The sequence below is a fragment of the Ranitomeya imitator genome, chromosome 2 (assembly GCF_032444005.1).
Source record: "Ranitomeya imitator isolate aRanImi1 chromosome 2, aRanImi1.pri, whole genome shotgun sequence".
Lineage (NCBI taxonomy): Eukaryota > Metazoa > Chordata > Amphibia > Anura > Dendrobatidae > Ranitomeya > Ranitomeya imitator.
In genome coordinates, this window is record NC_091283.1 from 804,650,421 (window position 1) to 804,675,302 (window position 24,882).

Consider the following 24,882-nt stretch of genomic DNA (forward strand, 5'->3'; position numbering starts at 1 on the left):
GTGATGTACGCGTCTTTAGACGCAGCGGACTGTGCGGCAACTGCGGCTTCAAATGCCATCACCATTAGGAGAGCGATTTGGCTTGGAGAGTGGCGCGCAGATTCCTCCTCAAAGTCTGATTTTTCCCTTCCCTTTCAGAGCGGACGTCTCTTCGGAGAAAAATTAGACCAGCTTATTTCCGATGCTACAGGTGGGAATATCAAGTTCATCCCGCAACACAGGCCTAAAGCTGCCTTTCAGCGCCAACAATTGTTCCGTTTTCAGCCCTTTCGCAGTAGCCCATTCTGGTCCAACTCCACAGCCTCGTCCAGATTAGAATGATCTCCACAAACAGACAGACACTCTACCTTCGTACAGGCCGAATCAGTCCTGGCGAGGAAAGCCTAGACAACCCAGAACCAGAGGGTCCAGGCCTGCCAGATTTCCTTCATAATGACTCTGGGAGTATTCCAGTCGACACCTCCAAAGTAGGCGGTGTCTGGCTTTCCGTCGTCCACGACGAATGGGTCAGAGATCTGGTGTCTTCTGGTTACAAAATAGAATTCTCCGCCTCCCCTCCAGCACGGTTTTTCCTTTCTCGTCTCCCAAGTTTGGGGGGCTCAATCTCGTGCACTTTACAGCGCCATCGAATCCCTCCACCAAAACGGGGTCATTGTTCCGATCCCAGAACACCAGAGATTCAGAGGTTTTTACTCAAACCTCTTCGTCGTTCCAAAAAAGGACGTAACGTTGCGCCTTATCTTGGACCTGAAGCTCCTAAACAAGTACGTAAAAGTTCGGCACTTCATTGAGGAAATGACTGACCGGAGGGACTCCATCCTGGAGACAGGGGAGTTCCTAGCATCAATAGACATCAAAGATGCTTATCTCCATATCCCAATCTTCCCACCACATCAAAGATTCCTCCGTTTTGCCATCATAGAGGACCATTTTCAATTCACGACCTTACCCTTTGCCCTTGACACTGCGCCCAGGGTATTCACAAAGGTCATGGCGGCGGTCATGGCGGCTGTCATGGCCATTCTTAACTCGCGAGGAGTGGTCGTGTTGCCATACTTAGACGACCTCCTTATAAAAGGTCAGTCTTATCAGGCCTGCAAGGCAAGCGTCCGCATTACCTTGGAATCTCTTTTTCGCGCCTGGGCTGGTTTATCAACTTGGACAAGTCCTCCCCCATTCCTGCCCGACGGATCGCCTTCTTAGGCATGATCCTGGACATGTCAAAGGGGCTGGTCTTGCTCCCTCGGTTCAAGGCCCAAGAGCTTCAGCAGGGAGCTCGGACGCCCTCTCGTCCTCGTCCGCAGTCCATTCGGTTTGCCATGAAGATCCTGGGAAAAATGGTGGCCGCATTAGAAGCAGTTCCCTTTACTCAACTCCATCTCCACCCCTTACAACAGGCTCTGCTGGACAATTGGGACAGGAGTCCCTTATCCCTCAATCGGCCATGTCCTCTGTCCCCACGGATCTGGCAAGCCCTCAAATGGTGGACTCTGGGATCATCTCTCTTCCAGGGGAGGTCTTTTCTCCCGATCCGCTGGCTGCTGGTAACTACCGACGCCAGTCTCCTCAGTTGGGGAGCAGTGTTTCGATACCACACTGCCCAGGGGCGTTGGACATTTCGGGAGTCGAGACTTCCTTTAAACATCTTGGAGATTCAAGCGATCAGACTTGCCCTGAGACATTTTCACTTCCTGCTCGTGGGTCACCCGATTCGAATTCAATCAGACAACGTCACAGCGGTGGCGTACATAAACCATCAGGGGGGTACCCGCAGCAGGGCGGTGTTGCAGGAGGTCTCCCACCTTCTCCTTTGGGCCGAGACCAACGACTCCACCATTTCCGCAGTGCACATTCCAGGCATCGAGAACTGGGCGGCGGATTTTCTCCGCCGTCATGGTCTCGCCTCGGGGGAGTGGGAACTCCATCCAGAGGTTTTCCGGCAAATCTGCCTTCGCTAAGGAACTCCGGACGTGGATCTGATGGCGTCCAGACTGAATGCCAAAGTTCCCAACTTCATAGCACATTTCGGGATCCCAAGGCCATCGGGGTGGATGCACTGATATCCCCATGGCATCGGTTCCAACTCCCATACGTGTTTCCTCCGCTTCCCTTACTGCCGAAAGTGATCCGAAAAATCAAGACGGATGGTGTTCCGGTGATTCTTGTCGCCCCGGATTGGCCACGTTGCGCATGGTACGCGGAGCTCGTTCAACTTCTATCTGACGTCCCTTGGCGGTTATCAGACCACCCAGATCTGCTTCGCCAAGGGCCGATCTACCACTAGAGCTCAGGGGCCCTACGTTTAACGGCGTGGCTGTCGAAACCTGGATTCTAGCTCAAGCTGGTTTCTCCCAGCAGGTCATTCCCACCATAAGTGCTCGCAAAGCGTCTTCCGCTTGCATTTATCACCACACCTGGAAAACCTTCTCATGGTGCAGGCTCCGCAGCTGCCCTCCGATTGTTTTCTCAATTCCTTCAATTTTGGATTTTCTCCAGTCCGGCTTGGATTCCGGCCTGGCGCTCAGATCTCAGCGTTGTGTTCCAACGTAAGATTGCTGCCAACTTGCAAGTCAGGACCTTCATTCAAGGGGTCTCCCACGTGGTACCTCCCTACAGAATGCCGTTAGAGACCTGGGATCTCAATTTGGTTCTGAGTGTTCTTCAGGAATCTCCGTTTGAACCTCTGCAGGATGTCCCGCTGACTGTCCTCTCCTGGAAGGTGGCCTTCCTTGTAGCAGTAACATCTATCAGGCGGATCTCTGAGGTGGCTGCACTATCCTGCCGGGCGCCTTTCCCTTTCCTTCCACCAGGACAAAGTAGTCCTACGCCCATCTTTGGCTTTTCTCCCGAAGGTGGTTTCTTCTATCCACCTTAATGAAGATCTCATTCTTCCCTCCTTCTGCCCACAGCCAAAACATAGGGTCGAAAAGGCTCTTCACACCCTGGACGTGGTACGGGCCCTTAGGAGGTACATTTCTAGAACTGCTCCTTTCTGCAAATCGGACTCACTCTTTGTGCTCCCAGAGTGTCACAGAAAGGGTTTAGCCGTGTCTAAGGCCACAATAGCCAGATGGATCCGTTCAGCTATTCAAGAATCCTATCGAGTCAGGGGCAGTCCTATTCCAGCGGGGATTAGAGCACACTCTACTCGGTCGATGGGTGCATCCTGGGCCATCCGTCACCAGGCAACTGCGGAGCAGGTTTGAAAGGCCGCAATATGGTCTAGCCTGCATACTTTCACAAGGCACTACAATGTCCACATTCAATCTTCTGCGGATGCGGCCCTTGGCAGATGTATTCTGCAGGCAGCCATCGTGCATTTATAGTCAGATGGTACACGGAGTTATTTGGTTGTATTGTTTCCCACCCAGGGACTACTTTATGACGTCCCATGGTCCTGTGTCCCCCAATGTGGCGAAGGAGAAATAGGGATTTTTGTGTACTCACCGTAAAATCCTTTTCTCCGAGCCACTCATTGGGGGACACAGCACCCACCCTGTAAGCCTTATGGCTCGTTACCGTTTTGATCCTTGACTTTCTGACATGTTATACTCTAATGTTATGTAATATATTGTTATTAATCTCCTGCTTTTGCATTGAACTGGGTCTCTGGAAGCCAGCATGAGGGTGTATACTGCAGGGGAGGAGCTAACTTTTTGTCTCAACTTGGTGTCAGCCTCCTAGTGACAGCAGCATAACACCCATGGTCCTGTGTCCCCCCCCCCCCCCCTCCCCCCCCCAATGAGTGGCTCAGAGAAAAGGATTTTACGGTGAGTACACAAAAATCCCTATTTTATCTAAGTGGTGAAAAAAATTCAGCACTTTGCTTAAAAAAAAAAAAAAGCCATTTTCCGATACCCGTAGCGTCCCCATTTTTTGTGATCTGAGATCGGGTAAGAGCTTATTTTTTGCGTGCCGAGATGACGTTTTTAATGATACCACTTTTTGTGCAGATATGTTCTTTTGATCGCCCGTTATTGCATTTTAATGCAATGTAGCGGCGACCGAAAAAAAAAAAAAATAATAATTCTGACGTTCAAATTTTTTTTTGTCGCTACGCCGTTTAGCGATCAGGTTAAGGGGTTTTTTTTTAAATTGATCGGGCGATTCTGAACGGGGCGATACCAAATATGTGTAGGTTTGATTTTTTTTATTTTCTTTTATTTTGGATGGGGCGAAAGGGGGGTTATTTAAACTTTTATTTTTTTTCATATTTTAAAATTATTTTTTTTTTTTTTACTTTTGCCATGCTTCAATAGCCTCCATGGGAGGCTAGAAGCTGGCACAACTGGAGCGGCTCTGCTACATGGGAGCGATCGTCAGATCGCTGCTATGTAGCTGAAATGCAGGCTTGCTATGCGCGCCAACCACAGGGTGACGCTCACAGCAGGCCGGCATCAGTAACCATAGAGGTCTCAAGAATCTCTATGGTTACCATCCTGATGCTTCGCCGACCCCCGATCATGTGACAGGGGTCGGCGATGAGCTCATTTCCAGCCGCGCGGCCGGAAGCGGTAGTTAAATGCCGCTGTCAGCGTTTGACAGTGGCATTTAACAGGCTAATAGCGGCGGGTGAATCTCTATTTCACCCGCTGCTATTGCACGCACATGTTAGCTGTACAAAACAGCTGACATGTCGCAACTTTGATGCGGGCTCACTGCCGGAGCCCAAATCAAAGCAGGGGACCCGACATGCGCCATACTAGTACGGCGCATGTCGTGAAGGGGTTAAAGGGAATGTCACCCCATTTTTGGCCTATAAGCTGCAGCCACCGCCATTAGGGGCTTATCTACAGCATTCTGTAATGCTGCAGATAAGCCCCCGATGTAACCTGAAAGATAAGAAAAACAAGTTAGATTATACTCACCCAGGGGCGGTACTGGTCCGATTCGATGGGCGTCGCTGTCCGTTTCCGGCGCCTACCTTCTTCATACGATGAGGTCTTCTTCTTTGCTTCCTGTCGCGGCTCCGGCACATGCGTACTTTATCTGCCCTGTTGAGGGCAGAGCAAAGTACTGCAGTGCGCAGGCGCTGGGCCTCTCTGACCTTTCCGTGCACCTGCGCACTGCAGTACTTTGCTCTGCCCTCAACAGGGCAGATAAAGTACGCCTGCGCCAGAGCCGCGACAGGAAGCAAAGAGGATGTCATCGCATGAAGATGGAGGCGCCGGACCGCAACTTCCATGGGACCGCCCCTGGGTGAGTATAATCTAACTTGTTGTTCTTATCTCTCAGGTTACATTAGGGGATTATCTACAGCATTACAGAATGCTGTAGATAAGCCCCCGATGGCGGTGGCCGCAGCTTATAGGACAAAAATGGGGTGACAGATCTCCTTAAACTTCAAAATTATTTCCATTTTTACATAATTTTTTATAACATGTTTATTGATCCTGAAATTTCCAGAAATCCCTGGCTTTTCTTTCTTGGTGTAGCAATTCAAGGTTTACTGTACATTCCTACATATTAACTGTATTGCATCTTTAATTTGGCTTTGTCATGTAAAGCGCTGGCGCAGAATGGCAATCCTAGAGTGGGCATGCTAGCCAGAAAGAGCATGACTAATCACTACCGCCCCCTGGACTGGAAGTAGTTGCATGTGGCTTGTATATATGCAGTTATATGCCACGTACCTCCAGTCCATAGCTGCAGTGGGAACTATTCACTTTCTCTGGTTTAGTCATGTAAATTGTACTGACTTATTTACAACATTTGCATTGAAGGAAACTTTACTCTTTTGCTGTTCACACTCCAGTTACAAGTAATCAAAATTAAATTTTTAACAGAAAAACAAAATTAAGATGAGATTTTTAAACTTGAGACCTGTAATAATGAGAACACAGGATTCTCTTTCCTAATAGTGATCTGCACAGCGCCCTCTGCACAGCGCCCTCTTCACAACTATTGTTTCCTATGCTCCAAATATCTACTATAAAGCATGGCTATAAATTCTGCAGCAGCAAGAATTGTGCCCCATAATTATATACGGAAAAAAAATGAACATCAGAAGATAGAATGTGGTTTATTTAGAGAAAATATATAGGTAACAAATACTCGTAATATTTCTATACAATACAGTTTATATAATGACTCCATTCCAGAGCTTCACATTGCTGATGATTCGGTGTTCGCAGTCTAATTTATTTATTTTAAATAGTAATTTTTGCCATTTGTTTTGTTTTCTGAAAATGGATCATTGTACACTGCTCAAAAAAAATAAAGGGGAACGCTAAAATCCCACATCCTAGATATCACTGAATGAAATATTCCAGTTGTAAATCTTTATTCATTACATAGTGGAATGTGTTGAGAAGAATAAAACCTAAAAATGATCAACGTAAATCACAACTAATATCTCACGGAGGTCTGGAGTTGGAATGATGCTCAAAATCAAAGTGGAAAATGAAGTTACAGGCTGATCCAACTTCAGTGGAAATGCCCCAAGACAAGGAAATGATGCTCAGTAGTGTGTGGGCTCCACATGCTTGTATGACCTCCCTAAAGCGCCTGGGCATGCTACTGATGAGGAGGCGGATGGTCTCCTGAGGGATCTCCTCCCAGACCTGGACTAAAGCATCAGCCAACTCCTGGACACTCTGTGGTGCAACGCGACGTTGGTGGATGGTGCGAGACATGATTTCCCAGATGTGCTCAATTGGATTCAGGTTTGGGGAACGGGCTTCAATGTGCTTCAATGCCTTCATCTTGCAGGAGCTGCTGACACACTCCAGCCACATGAGGTCTGGCATTGTCCTGCATTAGGAGGAACCCAAGGCCAACAGCATCAGCATATGGTCTCACAAGGGGTCTAAGGATCTCCTCTTGGTACCTAATGGCAGTCAGGCTACTTCTGGCGAGCACATGGAGGGCTGTGCGGCCCTCCAAAGAAATGCCACCCCACACCATTACTGACCCTTCCAAACCGGTCATGCTGAAGGATGTTGCAGGCAGCAGATCGCTATTCACGGCGTCTCCAGACTCTGTCACGTCTGTCACATGTGCTCAGTGTGAACCTGCTTTCATCTGTGAAGAGCACAGGGCGCCAGTGACGAATTTGCCAATCCTGGTGTGCTGTGGCAAATGCCAAGCGTCCTGCATGGTGTTGGGCTGTGAGCACAACCCCCATCTGTGGACGTCTTGCACTCAGACCATCCTTATGGAGACAGTTTCTAACATTTGTGCAGACACATGCACATTTGTGGCCTGCTGGAGGTCATTTTGCAGGGCTCTGGCAGTGCTCCTCCTGTTTCTCCTTGTACAAAGTCTGAGGTAACAGTCTTGCTGCTGGATTGTTGCCCTCCTACATCCCCCTCCATGTCTCCTGGTGTACTGGCCTTCTCCTGGTAGCGCCTACAGCCTCTGGACATTACGATGACAGACACAGCAAACCTTCTTGCCACAGCTCGCATTGATGTGCCATCCTGGATGATCTGCACTACCTGAGCCACTTGTGTGGGTTGTAGAGTCCGTCTCATGCTACCACGAGTGTGAAAGCACAACCAACATTCAAAAGTGACCAAAACATCAGCCAGAAAGCATTGGTACTGAGAAGTGGTCTGTGGTCCCCATCTGCAGAACCACTCCTTTATTGAGGGTGTCTTGATAATTGCCAATAATTTCCATCTGTTGTCTCTTCCATTTGCACAACAGCATGTGTAATTGATTGTCAATCAGTGTAGCTTCCTGGACAGTGGACAGTCTGATTTCACAGAAGTTTGATTTTACTTGGAGTTATATTCTGTTTAAGTGTTCCCTTTATTTTTTGAGCAGTGTATGTTGTTTTTGTACAAGTCAATGTCCATTTATTGGCAAAAAAGGAATCTGGCACATTTAGGTGGGCTGCTCTGCGAGAATATCTTTTTCAAGGTATAAAAACCAAGTGAGAAAGGCGCACAAATGTTGGTATTAAAAAAAAAACCGTTTTGGAATACCAAAGCTCTTCATTCCCGCAGAGCAGCCCACCTAAACGTGCTAACTTCCATTTCTGCCTTTCTACCTCTGGAACAAACTTTTTCCCCAGCGACGGGGAATCCGCAGCGGCTTTCCTTGCTTTTATAGGTGGTGTGCCTGCATGTGAGTGCTACCATCTATTTTGTATGTGCTTCTGTCCTTCTCCATTTTCCATTTATTGCCTTAGAGAGGTAAAGCTCAGAGGTCACTTTATATACTATCATTGTAATGTTTTTATATTTTGTCTTTTTAAGAAATGGCAAAAAGCTGATATCAATGGAAAGTTTCGTCTACCAATGAGGAATGAATTCATTCCCACAAACTTTGAGATTGTGCCTTTAGAAAAGGATGCAACATCCTATCCTGCACTGATTAAGGTAAGAATTCAGGATTTAGTATCTATGTAGGCTCAATAGAGCTAAACGTACACTTCACAACATTGCAGTTCTAGTTTGGTGTCCATACACCATGACCTGACCACTTGCCCCTTCTTAACTCCTCCATATTTTGTGCATGTGGTTGTTTTGTTTGTTTGTTTTTCTTTTATTTTGTGCTTCCCTGTCCCTGCCACTGCTGAAAAGCATCCCCACAGCATGATGCTGCCACCACCATGTGTGATGGTGGGGATGGTGTTTTCAGGGTGATGTGCATTGTTAGTTTTCTGCCACACATAGTGTTTTGCATTGAGCCCAAAAATCTCTACTTTGGCCTCATCTGACCAGAACACCTTTTCCTGGTGCTCGCTGTGTCCCCTACATGGCTTTTTGCGAACAGGACTTCTTATGGCTTGCTTTCAAATATGGCATTCTTCTTGCCACTCTTCCATAAAATACAAATTTGTGGAGTATACGACTAATCGTTGTCCTGTGGACAGATTCTCCCACCCGAGCTGTGGATATCTGCAGTTCCTCCATAGGGACCATGGGCTTCTTGACTACTTCTCTAATTCGTTTTCTCCTTGCTTGTGATGTCAGTTTAGGTGGATGGCCATGTCTTAACAGGTTTGCATTTGTGCCATACTCCTTCCGTTTTTGTATGATGGAGAACAGTGCTCCATGAGATGTTCAGAGTTGGGGCTATTTCATAACCTAACCCTACTTTACTCTTCTCCATAACTTTATCCCTGACCTGTCTGGTGTGTTCCTCTGATGCCTTCACAGAACAGCTGTAGTTATATAGAGAATAAAGTACACATGGGTGGACTCGATCTCCTCCTTTTTTTGCCCCCTTTTTTTTTTTTTTTTTTTTTTAAATTATGTGACTCCTGGAGGCAATTGATCACTCAGGATTTTATTTGGGCTTATCCGACTGCATGGGGCTAAATACAAATGCACGTCACAAGTTTCAGATTTAGATTAATAAAAAGTCATTCCTTTACAGTTAACATATTTGCTACTTTATTGGTATATCATATACAATACATTTAAGTTTGTGCATGTAACATGAAAACAAAAGTAGAAATGTTCACAGGGTATGAATACTTTTTCAATGCACTGTATATCCCTGCTGAGCATTTTGTGGGGTGGAATCTTCATTGGAAGTCGATCGTTCTCCTGCAATGTCGGTGTATTTTCTGTCTTTTATTCCTAGGACACAGCGATGAGTAAATTATGGTTCAAGCAAGATGACAAATTCTTCCTTCCCAAAGCCTGCCTGAACTTTGAGTTTTTTAGGTAGGTACATTCCCTTTAATAAGCTTTAAGCGGCTGATGCTGTCTTGTAAGCGATTTACATCCCGTGCGAAGCCCACTGTCAGCGTTTTGAAGACTAATGAACACTGTTTTCCGAGCATGGATAATGCGCACTGACTAATATTTATGTGGCAGGCTGTAATCACAGGAATCGCCCAATGTGCCGACACGCAACACTTTTATGCTCGCTTTTTTTTATTTTTATTTTTTTTTATTATTATTTATGGCTTGACATTCAATAAAACTGTTATAATATCCGGCACTGGCCATAACGGTGGATCATTTATTTTCTCTTTATGGCTAATGATAAATTCCGCCATGTCTGAAATATTTGGCCGTAACGCATTAAGCAGTTAATGCTGCAGTTGCTTCGTTTGTTGTGTAATTTTTCTCCTTTTCTAAAGTTCCTTTTATGTAGAGAGACAATAAGTTTCACTTGCAAAACGAAGCCCAGAATCCAAATGGTAAATGCATTGATGCTCACTAGATCTTAAAGGGATTGTCCGGTCTTTAAATATTTATGACCTGTCCTTGGGATAAGCCCTGAATATTGGATCAATGGGGGAGGTCAGACACCCTGCACCCCCACCAGTCAGTTGTTCGCAGGTCCTGGTGTATGTAGGACACTGGAGCTCTGTAGACTGGGCAGTGATAATTTTTGGGTACTGCAGCTCCGCTCCTATTCACTTCTGAGCTGCAGTAGCCAAGAACGAACACCACCATCTATCTCCCTTTAACTTGTGACAGCCATGGGAGCTGCATATGGATCGGTGGGGCCTGACATGAGGCACCCCCACAAATGCACTATGTCCTGGATAATTCCTTTAAAAACATAATCTGCAAATGATAGCAGTTTGCTTTATTCACTCCTTTTTCTACCTAAAGTTGAAATGGAAACTTTAAAAAGGTATCCCCTTCTCCAAAATCCTATCCCCAATATGTAGTAGGTGTAATTACAATAATATAAGCAAATACCTTCAGTTAGAAATGTAGGATAGTTCTTCTGATTAGCTATGTCTTTTTCCTCATGTGCAGGGCATTGCAATAACTTAGGTATCCATGGTTACGATCACTCTTGTGGCAGTTAGTTGCTAGTGGTCGTAACCATGGCTATCTTAGCTACTACAATGCCCTGCATATGGGGTAAAAGACATAGCGAATCAGAAGAACTATACTACATTTCTAATTGGAGGTATTTGCTAATATTATAATTACACCTACTACAGGATATGATCTTGGGAGATGGTAATACCCCTTTAAATGAATGCAGGACTTTAATTTGCCCTTATTGATATGATCTGTAAGAACAGGAGAGTGAAATGGTTTTAACAACTTTAATAAACAGGAAAGCTAGAGTTGTTACCACTTCTATATTGTCAAAACAATGCAGGGTCTGCTGTAATCACAGGACTTTGTATCTATAGTGGGGAAACTGGTAGATAAAGGCAATTTACCCATCCTGTAAAGTGATGGCTAGTGTCCCGTTACCATCAGTGGGAGTCCAGTAATCCTGGAGAATCTGCAGAATCTGCTCTTGGCTCACGTTGAATCGAGCACTTTTACAGTTCCCCTGCACGATGGCGATGGCTAGCGAGGCACAAAAATGGCACGGTGACATAATAATGCTTGATCAGTGGGGTCCCATCGGCTGAATATAATTTGGTCATAAAGTAATGGTGTATTGTAAAGATCTCCTCCTCACTTTTACCGCTTTTGTTTTATAGTGGGAGCTAGATTAAAGTCCTGAGAGTACAGCAGACTGCGGAGCTTCCCGCATGTAATGGCTGCAGTGTAAGATGGTGTTTAGTGTAATATACGTTGGCAGACTTGAAGAGACGACTGGTAAACGCGCTGGATCTTCATCTCATGCAGTTTCTTTAGTAAATTGAGAGAGGTGAATTTGACAGCATTTAAAGTGAACCGCTCTGCTTAATTTTCCATGGTCAGACTAAACTTGTGTATAGGTCTGTGTGCCACAATAACCCTGGTGCATCTTTGGTCCCAGTCTGTTCAGATCCGTCTTTTATTTCTAGGGAAATTTGGCTTCCAATGACTTTGGGCCAGGATTCCTCGGCTGTCCTCTGCAGAAGGTGGCACAGGGCAGAGACTGGCTCTGATGTGTAGTGTGATTCTTCTACATCAGGCAGACACATCTGCTACGTCCGACATAACGGTGCACATCCCTGCTACATCCAGCTCCGCACCTGAAGACTGATGTAGCACCACAAACTTCAGTGTTCACTAGTCTCCAGACCCGCTCAGTAGAGTGGTGCTCTGAATTCTGTATGTAGAGCACTGCACTATTGTCTGGCTATAGAAAGTCCTGAACTCTGAAGTTCACTATGCTACATCAGCCTTTTACAAGTTGCAGAGCTGGATGTAGCCGATGTCTGCCTGAATCACAGTGACTGTGGAGACGGGCTATGGTGTGTGATCAACCAGCCAAGGGCGACGAGAGCGACAAACCTACATGGCGTGAGAATTCCTTTCCGCTGACATCCCCACTATCGTCATGGGTGACTTCAACATCCCCCATTGACACTTCCCACTCAGCTGCCTCTAAGCTTCTATCTCTCACTTCCTCCTTCGGCCTTGATCAATGGTCTTCCGCAGTCACTCACAAATATGGCCACACACTGGACCTCATCTTCACCCGCTTCTGCTCCCTATCTAACCTCTGTAACTCGCCTCTCCATCAATCTGTCCACAATCTGCTTACATTCTCCTCCCTGTCCTCTTCGGGTCCACGATCCCCACCCCACAAACTTGCACACCCTCGCAGAAATCTCTAACATCTTAACCTACACTCACTCTCTTAATCCATTCTCCTCCCTCCACCTGTTTCCCCGCTATTCCCCGGCCTCTCCTCGCTGTCAAGCTCTTCACTGGCTCCCCATTGCCCAGACTCCAGCTCCAAACCATAATCTTGGCATACATAGCTATCCTCAACCTGTCTCCTCCATACATCTGTGACCTAGTGTCCCGGTAGTTACCTGCATGCAACCTCCGATCCTCACAAGATCTGCTCTCTTCCCACAATCGCATACAAGATTTTTCCTTTGCATCCCCCATACTCTAGAGCTCTCTACCCCAAAATATCCTCGTTCCACCATACCGCTGTACGATCAACTCTATCTCCACACCCTCCCCCATACTGTATCCTCGCCCATCGCTCCCCCATACCGTATCCTCGCCCATCGCTCCCCCCATACTGTATCCTCGCCCATCGCTCCCCCCATGCTGTATCCTCACCCATCGCTCCTCCCATGCTGTATCCTCACTTATTGCTCCCCCATACTGTATCCTCACTTATTGCTCCCCCATACTGTATCCTCGCCCATCGCTCCCCCCATACTGTATCCTCGCCCATCGCTCCCCCATACTGTATCCTCGCCCATCGCTCCCCCCATACTGTATCCTCGCCCATCGCTCCCCCCATACTGTATCCTCGCCCATCGCTCCCCCCATACTGTATCCTCGCCCATCGCTCCCCCCATACTGTATCCTCGCCCATCGCTCCCCCCCATACTGTATCCTCGCCCATCGCTCCCCTCATACTGTATCCTCGCCCATCGCTCCCCCATACTGTATCCTCGCCCATCGCTCCCCCATACTGTATCCTCACTTATTGCTCCCCCATACTGTATCCTCACCCATCGCTCCTCCCATACTGTGTCCTCGTCCATCGCTCCTCCCATGCTGTATCCTCACCATTGCTCCTCCCATACTGTATCCTCACCCATCGCTCCTACCATATTGTATCCTCACTCATCGCTCCCCCTTCCCCCAGAAAACGCAAGTGTGAAAGTAGCCTAAGCTCTATGTAGAAACAGGATGTCAATTTTCTCTGTACGAGTCATAAGTCATTGCAAAAGTCCCTGGCAGGGAGGATGGAGCAGCTAGGTCAGGAGGTGAAGAGGAGAATGATAAATGCAGGAAATAAGACTTCCTGTTTCTACACAGAGCAGAGAAAACAGAACTGTAGTATGGCAACCCATAGTATGGCAATGGGGGAATTTTCTGGTTCCTTGAACCTATGGAGGTGCTTTGTTTGCAGAGAGCTCTTGCTGTAATAATACATGCACAAAGTGTAAATGTAGGAATTTTTCGAAGCATCAAGAAAAGGGGTATTGCAACCTAAAGGTATCCCCCGATCCAATGAATAGGTATTACCTGTTAAGATTGGTGTGTTCCCCACTAGGACCATTACCAATCGCCTGCCCAGTTATGCCCTGTCCACAAAATGGCCCTGCTGATCCATTCATCGCCTCCCAGGGCAGCGTTTTGTGTTTGCCGCAGTCAGATTTAACTTTTTTTTTTTTTTTTTCCCATAAAACAATTTGTGAAATTCTCCAGTTTCGATCATTCTTGGGAGGTTTGTGGGCTGATCCCTGTAGTTCCATAGTCGGAGCGACGCCGGTCGAGGTCTTCTGGTTTGGATATTTGTAGCTGGGAATGATGATGGAGCCAGACTTTAATTTCGATATTCTCTTTCAGCCCATTTGCTTATGTGGATCCTTTGCATTGTAACATGGCCTATTTATACCTTGAACTGCTTAAAGATTCACTCAACGAGTATGCATATGCAGCAGAACTAGCCGGCCTGAACTATGACCTCCAAAATACCATCTATGGGATGTATGTAAGTACCTGAAGCCGAGGCGGATACCAGACCATCTCCATATCCTCCCTGGTCATTATGGGTGGAACACTCCTACCATTGCTCAGGCTTGTAGTCCTCTGTAGAACCTACTCTCTAGATATCATTTTTGGGGAACAGACACTTTTTTTTTTATTACCTCTTTGGAAATCTGAACCACAGAAACATGATTTGGTCCAGATCCCATGCCAAAGACAATGTGATTGTGAAGCTGCATATTCATACTCTTTTGTCAAAGCTCCTCCTGGCACGTTCATCTCATTGCTTGCATTATCACATTTAGCGCATCTGTTCTTTATTTTTTTTTCTTTTATTTTTTTTGTACTTTTATTTTTTGTTCCCTTTTTATTTTCCATTTTTCTTTTTGTTAGTCGTTACCTCTATGCTGACCCCCTCCATTGCAACATGACATACCTGTTTCTAAGGTTATTGAAGGATGATTTAAAAGAGTATACATATGCAGCCCGCCTCGCAGGTGTCAACTATGGCATTGCATCAGGAATGAATGCAATTCTTGTAAGTAAATATCTCAAGGAAGCGTCAACTTCCCATTAAGGCATGAAAAGAAATATAATGGTGTGGGGTGCTTGTTCTGGTTTTATACGTGGACAGGGCATTCTCCCTCGTCAATAGATTTAAGATGGCATATACACTCATCACTGAAATTATTCACTGGTCAACAGCATTTTTGGTGCCAAAGATATTTCATCGAATTTAGGGTAACTTTGGGGTGCTGATTCTGAATATGTCATCAGTTTTGCCAGATTGGCTCAAGTTTTTGAGATTTTTCGTAAAATGTGTAAAAAAAAAAAAGACGTAATTTGCTACACGCGCATTAACTTTATTGATATTGTCATGAATACAATAAATTTAACAAAGTAAATGTTGATTTTAGTTTATTTTAACTAGTTTTAGAAAGTAATCTTCAAAAATGAACAAGACATGAAAGATAGGAGACATTTAATCGCTGGAAAAGCGCTTTTTATATGATTTTCTTCTATGTGAGCTATTCGGGCAGTCACGCTGTAGATTCCAGCAGTAATCAGCCATCATATGTCTGTCCCATCTGCCTTGGTACCTTTCCTCCATCACCATAATATCCTGATGAAATCTCTCCCCTTGTTCTTTGCTAAAATCTCCAAGGTTTTCTGGAAATCTGTCCAAGTGACTGTGAAGATAATGCAATTTAATGCTCATGTGTACACCCAGATTTCTAAATCTCAATAGCATGTTTTGTACCAGTTCTTCATAATTGTCTGCCTTTTGATTTCCCAAGAAGTTCTTCACTACCAACACAAAACTACACTATGCAGCAGCTTCAATGTCATTAATTTCCTTAGGAAAATTTGAATCTTTAATGAGTTTCCGAATTTGAGGACCATCAAAGATTCCTGCCTTCAGTTTTTCGCTACTAAGACCAGGGAAAGATCTGCAGATGTACATGAAGCAATTACCATCTTTGTCTAATGCCTTGACGAACTGCTTCATTAATCCTAACTTTATGTGAAGTGGTGGTAGAATGATTTTTTCCCTGTCCACCAAAGGTTCGTTCACTATGTTTGATGCTCCTACTGTCAAGGTGTCCCTTGAAGGCCAATTCAGTTTCTCCCAGTGCTGATGTTTTGCTCTACTATCCCACATGCAGATGAAGCAAGGATACTTTGTGTATCCACTTTGCTGTCCAAGTAAAAAGTTGACCATTTTTAAATCAACACATATCAGCCACGAATGTTCATGGTAGCACAGTTTCTCCAAGACCATTTTGACATTTTTGTATTGTTCTGCAAGTTTAGTTCAGTGAGCTACTGGAAGAGATGCACACTGATTGCCATTGTTCAACAAAACACATTTCAAACTCCTTTTAGAACTATCTATGAAAAGCCTCCAGTCTTCAGGACGATATACTTGTAAACCCATTTGCAGCATCAGGCCAGGAATATCCTTACAATATACAAGTAGGTCATCTTCACAGAAAAATTGAAGAAGTGCTTCTTCTCTGGTCCTGTAAGATGTAATTTTAGTTCCAGGCGTCAGACAATTTTTTTCACTTAGCCTTGAAGCTAAAAGTTCGGATGCACTTTTTGAGAGGTTGAGGTCTCTTATTAGATCGTTGAGCTCTCCTTGGGTAAATTGCGTAGGTGTTCTGAAACTTCCTTCATATTCTAGTTCACTTCCAGAACTGATGTTTAGCTCCATACCCTGCATTTCATCATCATCATCAGGTGGGGGAAGGTCAGGTAACATGGTAAACACAGGTACAGGCACATCTTCACAATGAGGGACAGGCCTTCTTGCAGATTCCATGTTAGGATACTCCCATTTTCGTTTCTTATGCTTATTGAATACTTGCACTGCACAGAAATAACAGTCATCATGATGATTTTTTTGCTCCCTCCACACCATTGGAACACCAAATTTGAAGCTTTTTCTTTGTCCTTTGCTCCATTTTCGTAATAATTCGATACATGCTTTGCACACTATGTGTGGTGCCTAAAACTTGTCTTGGTCCCCAAGCATAACCCCAAAATAGGCAAAATACACTTTTTTTACGAAGTCTGTTATGTTTCTTCTATGTTTTGGCAGTGTGTATTCACCACAAATGTAACAGAATGAGTCTGGATCATTAAGACAACTTCTTCTTGATGAGTTTATGCTTTTCACTGGAAAACAGACAACAACATAAAGTTAGTGCAAAAATCAAGCTATGAACAAACTTTTAGAACACTAATTAACACAAAACTATATTGAGAACTGCTCAGTTCAAGTACTAATCCAAAGAAATTAATGAGATGATGCGTCGCATTTACCAACAAGTGCTATAAATAAGATACCAAAAATCTCAAAAACTTGAGCCAATCTGGCAAAACTGATAGCATATTCAGAATCAGCACCCCAAAAATACCCCAAATTCATTAAAATATTTTGGACACCAGGAAAAATTTTTTTTTTTGTTGACCTGTGTAATGCCAAGTTGAAAAAGTCCTGGAATTCACAGTTCCGATGGACATGGTGCAATGGGTTTTTTTTTTAAAACTTTTTCGTCTCGATTTACTCAGTATTGAGTATGAGCGCCACACGCAGAAATAAATGCACTTGGCTTATTAACAATGACATTATCAATGGGTGTCCAACGCATGCGAGAACGGTTCGGAGGAATGTTGTGACATTCTGAATTCACTTCAATAATCATCAAGATCCGCTGCTGGCAGTTACCTTTCCAGTAAACAACCAATGACGTCCCAGACAAGTCTGGAGATGCTGCAGGCCAGGTAGCACAGTTACTGCTCACAGTAGAACGAGCACCATGCGACCTGATGTCGTGTTGAAAAAAAAAAAATGGCTCCAGGGACTCTTTGGAGAAATGGCCATAACATTGGTGGTTCTACCATCGCATCCATGTAACGCAGACTTGTTGTTGTGCCTGATATGAAAACTAGAGGAACTGACTACCGTACATTATGCCACCAAACACCATAATTGTGGGAGCAGGAGCAGTGTGAGGTTCCCTCATGATGGCCAGTTTATTGCACTGACCACATGGTCTCCAAGACAAAAGTGGGACTCATCGCTGTAGAGGATAGACCTCCATTCCAGCCTCCACGATTTTGTTCTGCACCACGATGGTCTTTGAGAGTGGTTGCGTGATGTCAACGAAGGGGCCTTCTTGAGGGAATGGTCCAACCTCTTCAATTATGGTGTGGGAGGCTTAGTTTACCTGGGAGGGAAGAAGACTAGAGATGTCCAGCTACCATACGAGCTCAGCTCAGCGTTGCATATAGTTGTGGAACCAGTGCTACGACCATTTCTCCAAAGTGTCTCTGAGCCATGTGTCAGCATGAAGACACCAGGCCGTATGTTTGTGCTACTGGGAACAGCATGCGTGCCATAAACTTGTTACCTTGGCCTGTCCTTTCTCAGGGCTCGTCTCCCATCGAGCACATATCTGACGTCATTGTTCGGCACTTGCAGCGGATCTTTAGAATTTGCCCAAGTGCCATTCCTCAAACAACCATTAATAAGCTCATTGATGGCGGCCAAGGCTGTAAGTGCGGGATTTGTGCACGTGGTGCTCAAATTAGATAATGACTAAAATCGAGAGATTTCGAAAATTGTTTCTTAAAATTCACATATCAATTCTGAGATTTTCATAATTCCATGACTTTTAAATTGTAACCGCAAAAAAAAAAAGTGGAGTGTATGATAAAACAATGGGCCGTGGATGAAATGCACGGGTGTTGTGGAGATCATCTCATTTGCTATGGCGATACTAATTAATTTCTGGGCTGCTTGCTTTCATGCACCCTTTATATTACGGGTTTGTAATGTATCCCTAATGTTCCCACAAATTAATAGGGCTTACTCTGGTTTTTATTTTTATAGTTTTCTAACGTAATAACCTACAATAAACATTTTAGAAATGTGGTGTTTATTGGCACAGTCCACATGAGGGTGTATTTTCTAAACCAGGCGACCCCCCCTTCCCTATTATAACTTTGTAGTGTTACTCCATATATTAAGGGGTTTTTACATTAAGTAGAGTTTTACAGATTAAATTATACATATATAAAGGTTTCAAAACGTGATTAAATTATGGAATTGGAGATTAGTAAAATTATCATTATAGTGTAAATAAATTTTAATGCTCAACCACTTTAGGATGTTAAATGTCAAAACTGTTCACAAGGTATTTTCTCTGGGAAATGTGCTATGTGCATGATATCCTAACCGTTGCATGTGTTCCTCACCATGGGTCAGGGGTCAGATTTAATGCTGCAAATTAAACGTGGTCCCTACATTCAGGGCCCATATTTTTCGGGAGACTGTTATATCTGACAATGAGTTCACTAGAAAGAAGTGGAATTGGCCTCGTGGCCTTGTATTTAGGGGATCGCTTAATAGTTTGGGAAGAACTTTATGTAGAAGTTCAGAAGTTGTATACTGATCATTTGGTGCCTGATTGCTGGGAACCCACAGCGCTCAGTTTTCTCTTCAATTAGTGGATTGGAAGTCGATCTTGATCCCTTCTATAATATGGGGCCGAGGAGCCAGATCGCTGGGGATAAAAGCTACTGGACTCCATAATAATCCCCATGCTGAAGGATAGACGATAGCTTGATATCTTTTGGGAATAGCTCTTTCTGTATTGTCTTCTTTGCACAATCCTTATTTGGGATTTGCTTATTTCAGGAAACCCTTCTATCAGCGTCTTCCTGATGGGGGACCAAGTGAATATAGCCTTTTAGGCCCCATTATCTTTTGCGTTTTTCATGGATAAAACGCGCACCCATTACAGCTCCCCTCCACCGCGGTCCCACGTGTTCAGAAACTGAATCCACAGCATAGTGCCACATTATAGAGTTAAATCCATTGGGTAATATTGAGCTAATTTCACATAAAGTTGTTTTGAAGCGAGTTTCTTCACTGGAAACTACTACAGGACGAGCGTCTTCGGTGAGGGTTTGGAGGCGGTTTTATTTTGCTAAAGAGTTTTTTTTTTTTATTCAAATTGGCCAATCAGAAAGCTGTAGATTCCATCAGGATCCACTGCAAAAAAAGCCACTTGCGTAATTTTATCTCCCTTTCTTCCCACAAGGTGTTTTTTTTTTTTTTTTTTTTTCAAAACTGCTCTACAAAGGATAATAATAATAAAAAATGCTGCTCAAATACCTTATGTGACTAACATAAAAATTAATGGTTTATGAAGTGGGTTTTAAATGGAACCACCAAAAAAAAAAGAAAACTTGGGCTCCCTTGTTCTGGGTCATCAGTACAAACAGTCTGCCTATGAAAATGGTGCCTTGAGAGTAGTAGTGCCTATTAGCTGCACAGCTTACATGATGGCTTCAGAAGCGCTCACCCCTAACACTGGCGGATGCGGGTGTGTAAGGCGTCGCGGAGGATATATTGATCTGTACCCTGCTTTTCCAGCTGTCTGTGAAAGGATACAGTGACAAGCAGCATATCCTACTAAGGAAGATCGTTGAGAAAATGGCCACCTTTGAAATAGACGAGAAACGTTTTGAGATCATTAAAGAAGCGGTAAGTCGATCCCTATATTCTGTCGTATCTTTCTTGTTGCAGATATATTACTGAAGCTTGGAGACACTTTACTGATTAGATTAGAAAAGCTGATGGACACCGCACTAAACTAGTATAATTATTGGAAGGGATTTCAAGAAAACAGAACCATGCTTGTAGCGATGAGCGAACGTGGTCGGATAAGGTGTTATCTGAGCATGCTCGTGTGCTAACCAAGAGTTTTTGGAGTGCTCGAAAAATATGATTGAGTCTCTCGTGGCTTAGACAACTGCAACACATGCAGGGATTGTCTAACAAACGGGCAATCCCTGCATGCTGTCGAACAGCAGCGAGAAATGCAGTCGTGTGGACGCAAACATATTATTCAAGCGCGCCAAAGACACTGTTAGCACCCGAGCATGCTCAGATAACACCTATCTGAGTACATCTGCTCATCACTAGTTGTGATAAGTATTGTATATGGAGCAGCAAAACGGTACACAACCTGTAGACAGGTGTGTCACCTATTTTGGGTGGTGGAGGAGTGGGGCTACACATGGTTTTCTAGTCTTGGATATCTCCTGGCTACAGAAAACGTGTATGTGGCTATCCAGTAGAGTGTTGCCACGTGTCTTGATTGCAATGTGAGATTTTCTGTGTTGCAGTACATGCGTTCTCTGAACAATTTCCGTGCAGAACAACCGCACCAGCATGCAATGTATTACCTGAGGCTGCTGATGACCGAAGTGGCCTGGACCAAAGACGAGCTCCGGGAAGCTCTAGAAGGTGGGAAATGTCAGATATCGGGAATGTAACCGTCACTAAAGTCATCAGAGCAGAGGAAGCGCAGTGTGTGCGCCACGGATTATGTTTACTGAGGACATTTAATCCCCTAGAAAATGAGTAGAATCATTTGATTTGTAACTCCTTCAGGTCCAGCAACAGACTACACACTTTACATGAGCCGCCGTAACACGTCCGTGTTGGTGCAGGATTATAGGACGGACCACTGTCCCTTAATGCTTGAATTGGAAAGAGATCCTACATTCATCATTTACCGAAACAGGAGCGGCCCCATTGTCTTCCATAGGTACCTCCACAAGATGATTTCTGGGCACTGATGTGCTGCTATGGCAGCCAAGGACCTAACAATCAATCTTGGAGTACAGGATTGTTGCACTGCCTTGTAGAAGTGATCAAGTGATCGTAGAGTCCAGGCCCATAGTGCTTAATGATTTAAAAAAAAAAAAAAATCCACCACTTTTGGGATCTCTATAACCCTGATGACCGGAATTAGGGAAAAGACCAAAATCCACGTTATCTCGAGTCTGAGGAGCCATATAGATGAACCTGGGGGTCACATATAGGAGCAAAGATTTTATTTTATTTTCTAATGAATGGCCGGAGAGCAGACCCATGTACATACTCCGAAGTCTCACACCCTGGGAAAAATCACTGTGCAACCCCAGATCCAAACCCATACAAAGAGCTCCAGGTTACATGGGACATCTCCTTTTTTTTTAATCTGGAATTTCGTGCTTCTAGTCGAAGTGGGATTGGAAGCCATTGTGCGCCCTCTTGTAACAGGAGGGAGGTGTGCGATCAGGCATGCTTATTGAACGCGGGGATCTATTTTCATCATAGTGCATTCTACTCGATGCGTGGATAGCCTCTTATTTCCCACTCTTAAGGTACCGTCACACTAAGCGACGCTGCAGCTATACTGACAACAATGTCGATCGCTGCAGCGTCGCTGTTCGGTCGCTGGAGAGCTGTCACACAGACAGCTCTCCAGCGACCAACGATCCTGAAGTCCCCGGGTAACCAGGGTAAACATCGGGTTACTAAGCGCAGGGCCGCACTTAGTAACCCGATGTTTACCCTGGTTACCGTTGTAAATGTAAAAAAAAAAAACAAAAAAACACTACATACTTACATTCCCGGTGTCTGGTCAGGTCCCTCGCCTTCAGCTTCCCGCACTGACTGAGCGCCGGCCGTAAAGTACAGCGGTGACGTCACCGCTGTGCTTTACGGCTGGCCGGCGCTTACCTGTCAGTGCGGGAAGCTGAAGGCGAGGGACGCGACAGACACTGGAATGTAAGTATGTAGTGTGTTGGTTTTTTTTGTTTTTTTTTTTACATTTACAACGGTAACCAGGGTAAACATCGGGTTACTAAGCGCGGCCCTGCGCTTAGTAACCCGATGTTTACCCTGGTTACCAGTGAAGACATCACTGGATCGGCGTCACACACGTCGATTCAGCGATGTCAGCGGCAGATCCAGCGACAAAATAAAGTGCTGGACTTTCCCCAGCGACCAACGATCTCCCAGCAGGATCCTGATCGTTGGTCGCTGTCACACAGAATGATTTAGTTAACGATATCGTTCAGTGTGACGGTACCTTTAGTGGTTCCTGGTGATTTCTGCAGTTGTCGGTGGCCCAGCACAGTATCCATTGTCCTGAGTTTGTGCTGGTGCCATTTACTGGCCACAATCACAGTAGCCACCCAGCTGGATGCAGAGCAGACAGGGATGGACTCGCCATGTGGCTACGTGTTTCATACATTGCGCCCTGGCTGTTCTATTTCTGGATTTGTAAAGGTTTTTCTTCTTCATTGTGTGCACAGACCGAGCACTTGGTTATTCTTTCTCTAGAACATCACATTTCTATCTCGCTGCATTTCCTCTGCCTGCAGTCCTTTGTTTGTGCCACCGGTGATATTTGCCGCTCTTCTAATAGCCCATTTTCCAGTTGTGTAATACTTTGCCTTCCCGGCAGCCCTATAAATCATGTTCCCTGCCCTGCCGAGAGCGCAGCCTTATCTCCTTACACCACCTGAGCGAGCGCAGTCGTTTGCTCTGGAGCGTAAACACATGTGCCGGAAGATTGCAGAGCATAAATGCAGAAACTGGGTCACAGCGAGCGGATTAGGAGCGCAGCCTCCGCTCAGGTCACAAAATGGAAACCTGACACAGAATCGCTCAAATAAGACGATTGTCATAGGAGCAAAGGCAATTTACTCCCAATGCTAAAAGTATGTGCTTTTCAAACATGAAACTTGTGAGTGGTAATAATCGTATTTGACACCCAAGTTCTCACCCTGGAAAAAAGTCATTAGAATGTGTATGAGGCACGCAGTGAAAATTCAAAAATTACCCCAAAATGTTAAGGGGGGCTTTCATAAATTCTGCTAAGGCTGAGACCACACAGTGCGGTTGACTGCAAGCTCTGGCCAATGCCATCATGACATTTAAACAAACTTGTGCCACCGTTGGCTGTTTTGGTGGCCGGAGTTTCGACCACCCGATCAGCCGCACAAGGTCTTAAAGGGAATGTCATTGATGGGTAAAGAGGCTGGGTCCTGCCGCTCAGTCCGGTGTAAACTGTGGAGGGTAGCACAGGGCGTCCAGATGTTGAGGGTCTGCCGTAAGCCCAAGACTTCATTGTTAAAGCCGTTTAACAATGAACCAACTTTGCAAATGGAGTTGAAGACGTTTCTATCGTTTTGTCTATCGCTCCTATAGGTCTCTTGTGACAGACTACAAATCATCCCTGTATAACCAGATCCTGCAATCCTCGTACTGTCTGCCAAACGAGCTTACATCAGGGAAATGTAGGGTAGAAAACTAAGAAGGTAGTGTGATGGAAAGCGTAGGCTTATCATGGAAGCACATAGGATGTAGAACCATTAAATAGTAGAACCATTTTTTTGTTTTGTTTTTTTAACAAGGTCATCTGTAAGTGTGATATTTTTTTTTTACCAGTTAAGTCTTTATTTTATTTGATTTATGTAGCGCCATTAATTCCACAGCGCTTCGTTCTCATGACTTGTATATATTCTCAGACTTTGGCGTAGTTGCTGGCCCTGCTACAATCTAGGAAATGTGATTATTCCAGCACATGCCATATATTGACCGATGTATCGCCGGCGGCCATTAATGCTCTTGGATGTATAACAGGCTTATCTGATTATTCACGTTATTGCAGTAAAACCTGAATTGTCAGTCCAGACTGGACTGCCGATGCTTTATCCGCTGTCCTTTTCTCCCAGATGTTACCCTTCTTCGTCTCAAGGCCTTCATCCCTCAGCTGCTGTCCCGGCTGCACGTTGAAGCTCTTCTTCACGGCAATATAACAAAGCAGGTTGGTTACTGACCGCACATGTACGAGATTACCAGGCGTCCATAACAAACAATGACTGATACCACAGTATACCACACAATGGGCATGGCACTGATCAAGGTGTCCCAGTCAAATTGGGCCCAATGCCTTCTTGTACTGTAGCTTCTAGGCACGGTTAGGCCTCATTCAGACATCCATGTTACACATCCGTTTTTTTATTTTTTATGGGTGTATTACAATCTATGGTGCTATTCACATGTCCGTGTTTTTCTGGTATCACAGATGAAAAGGGCCAATGCAAGTATATGGGTCTGTAAAAAACATGGACTGCACACCACCAGCTTTTGGTTTCCTATGGGTTATATATGTATTACCCATACCTACTTTACCCATAGACTTCGGTGTATTAAAAAAAAAATATAATACAAAAGTCTATGGGT

General features: G+C 44.8%; 1 protein-coding gene across 4 annotated transcripts in view; it reads left to right on the forward strand.

Moving 5' to 3' along the window:
• The window catches only part of IDE (insulin degrading enzyme), a 114,833-nt gene that overhangs the window by 81,678 nt on the left and 8,273 nt on the right, over positions 1–24,882 (forward strand). For 3 of the 4 annotated variants that reach the window (XM_069753792.1, XM_069753791.1, XM_069753789.1), the window contains exons 13-18: positions 8,205–8,327; positions 9,541–9,623; positions 14,139–14,283; positions 20,230–20,340; positions 20,985–21,105; positions 24,372–24,463. In XM_069753792.1, the coding sequence (XP_069609893.1) occupies positions 8,205–8,327; positions 9,541–9,623; positions 14,139–14,283; positions 20,230–20,340; positions 20,985–21,105; positions 24,372–24,463 (675 nt within the window). Of the gene's footprint in view, positions 1–8,204; positions 8,328–9,540; positions 9,624–14,138; positions 14,284–14,672; positions 14,818–20,229; positions 20,341–20,984; positions 21,106–24,371; positions 24,464–24,882 lie in introns of all 4 variants that reach the window. The other variant, XM_069753790.1, reaches the window with a different exon arrangement.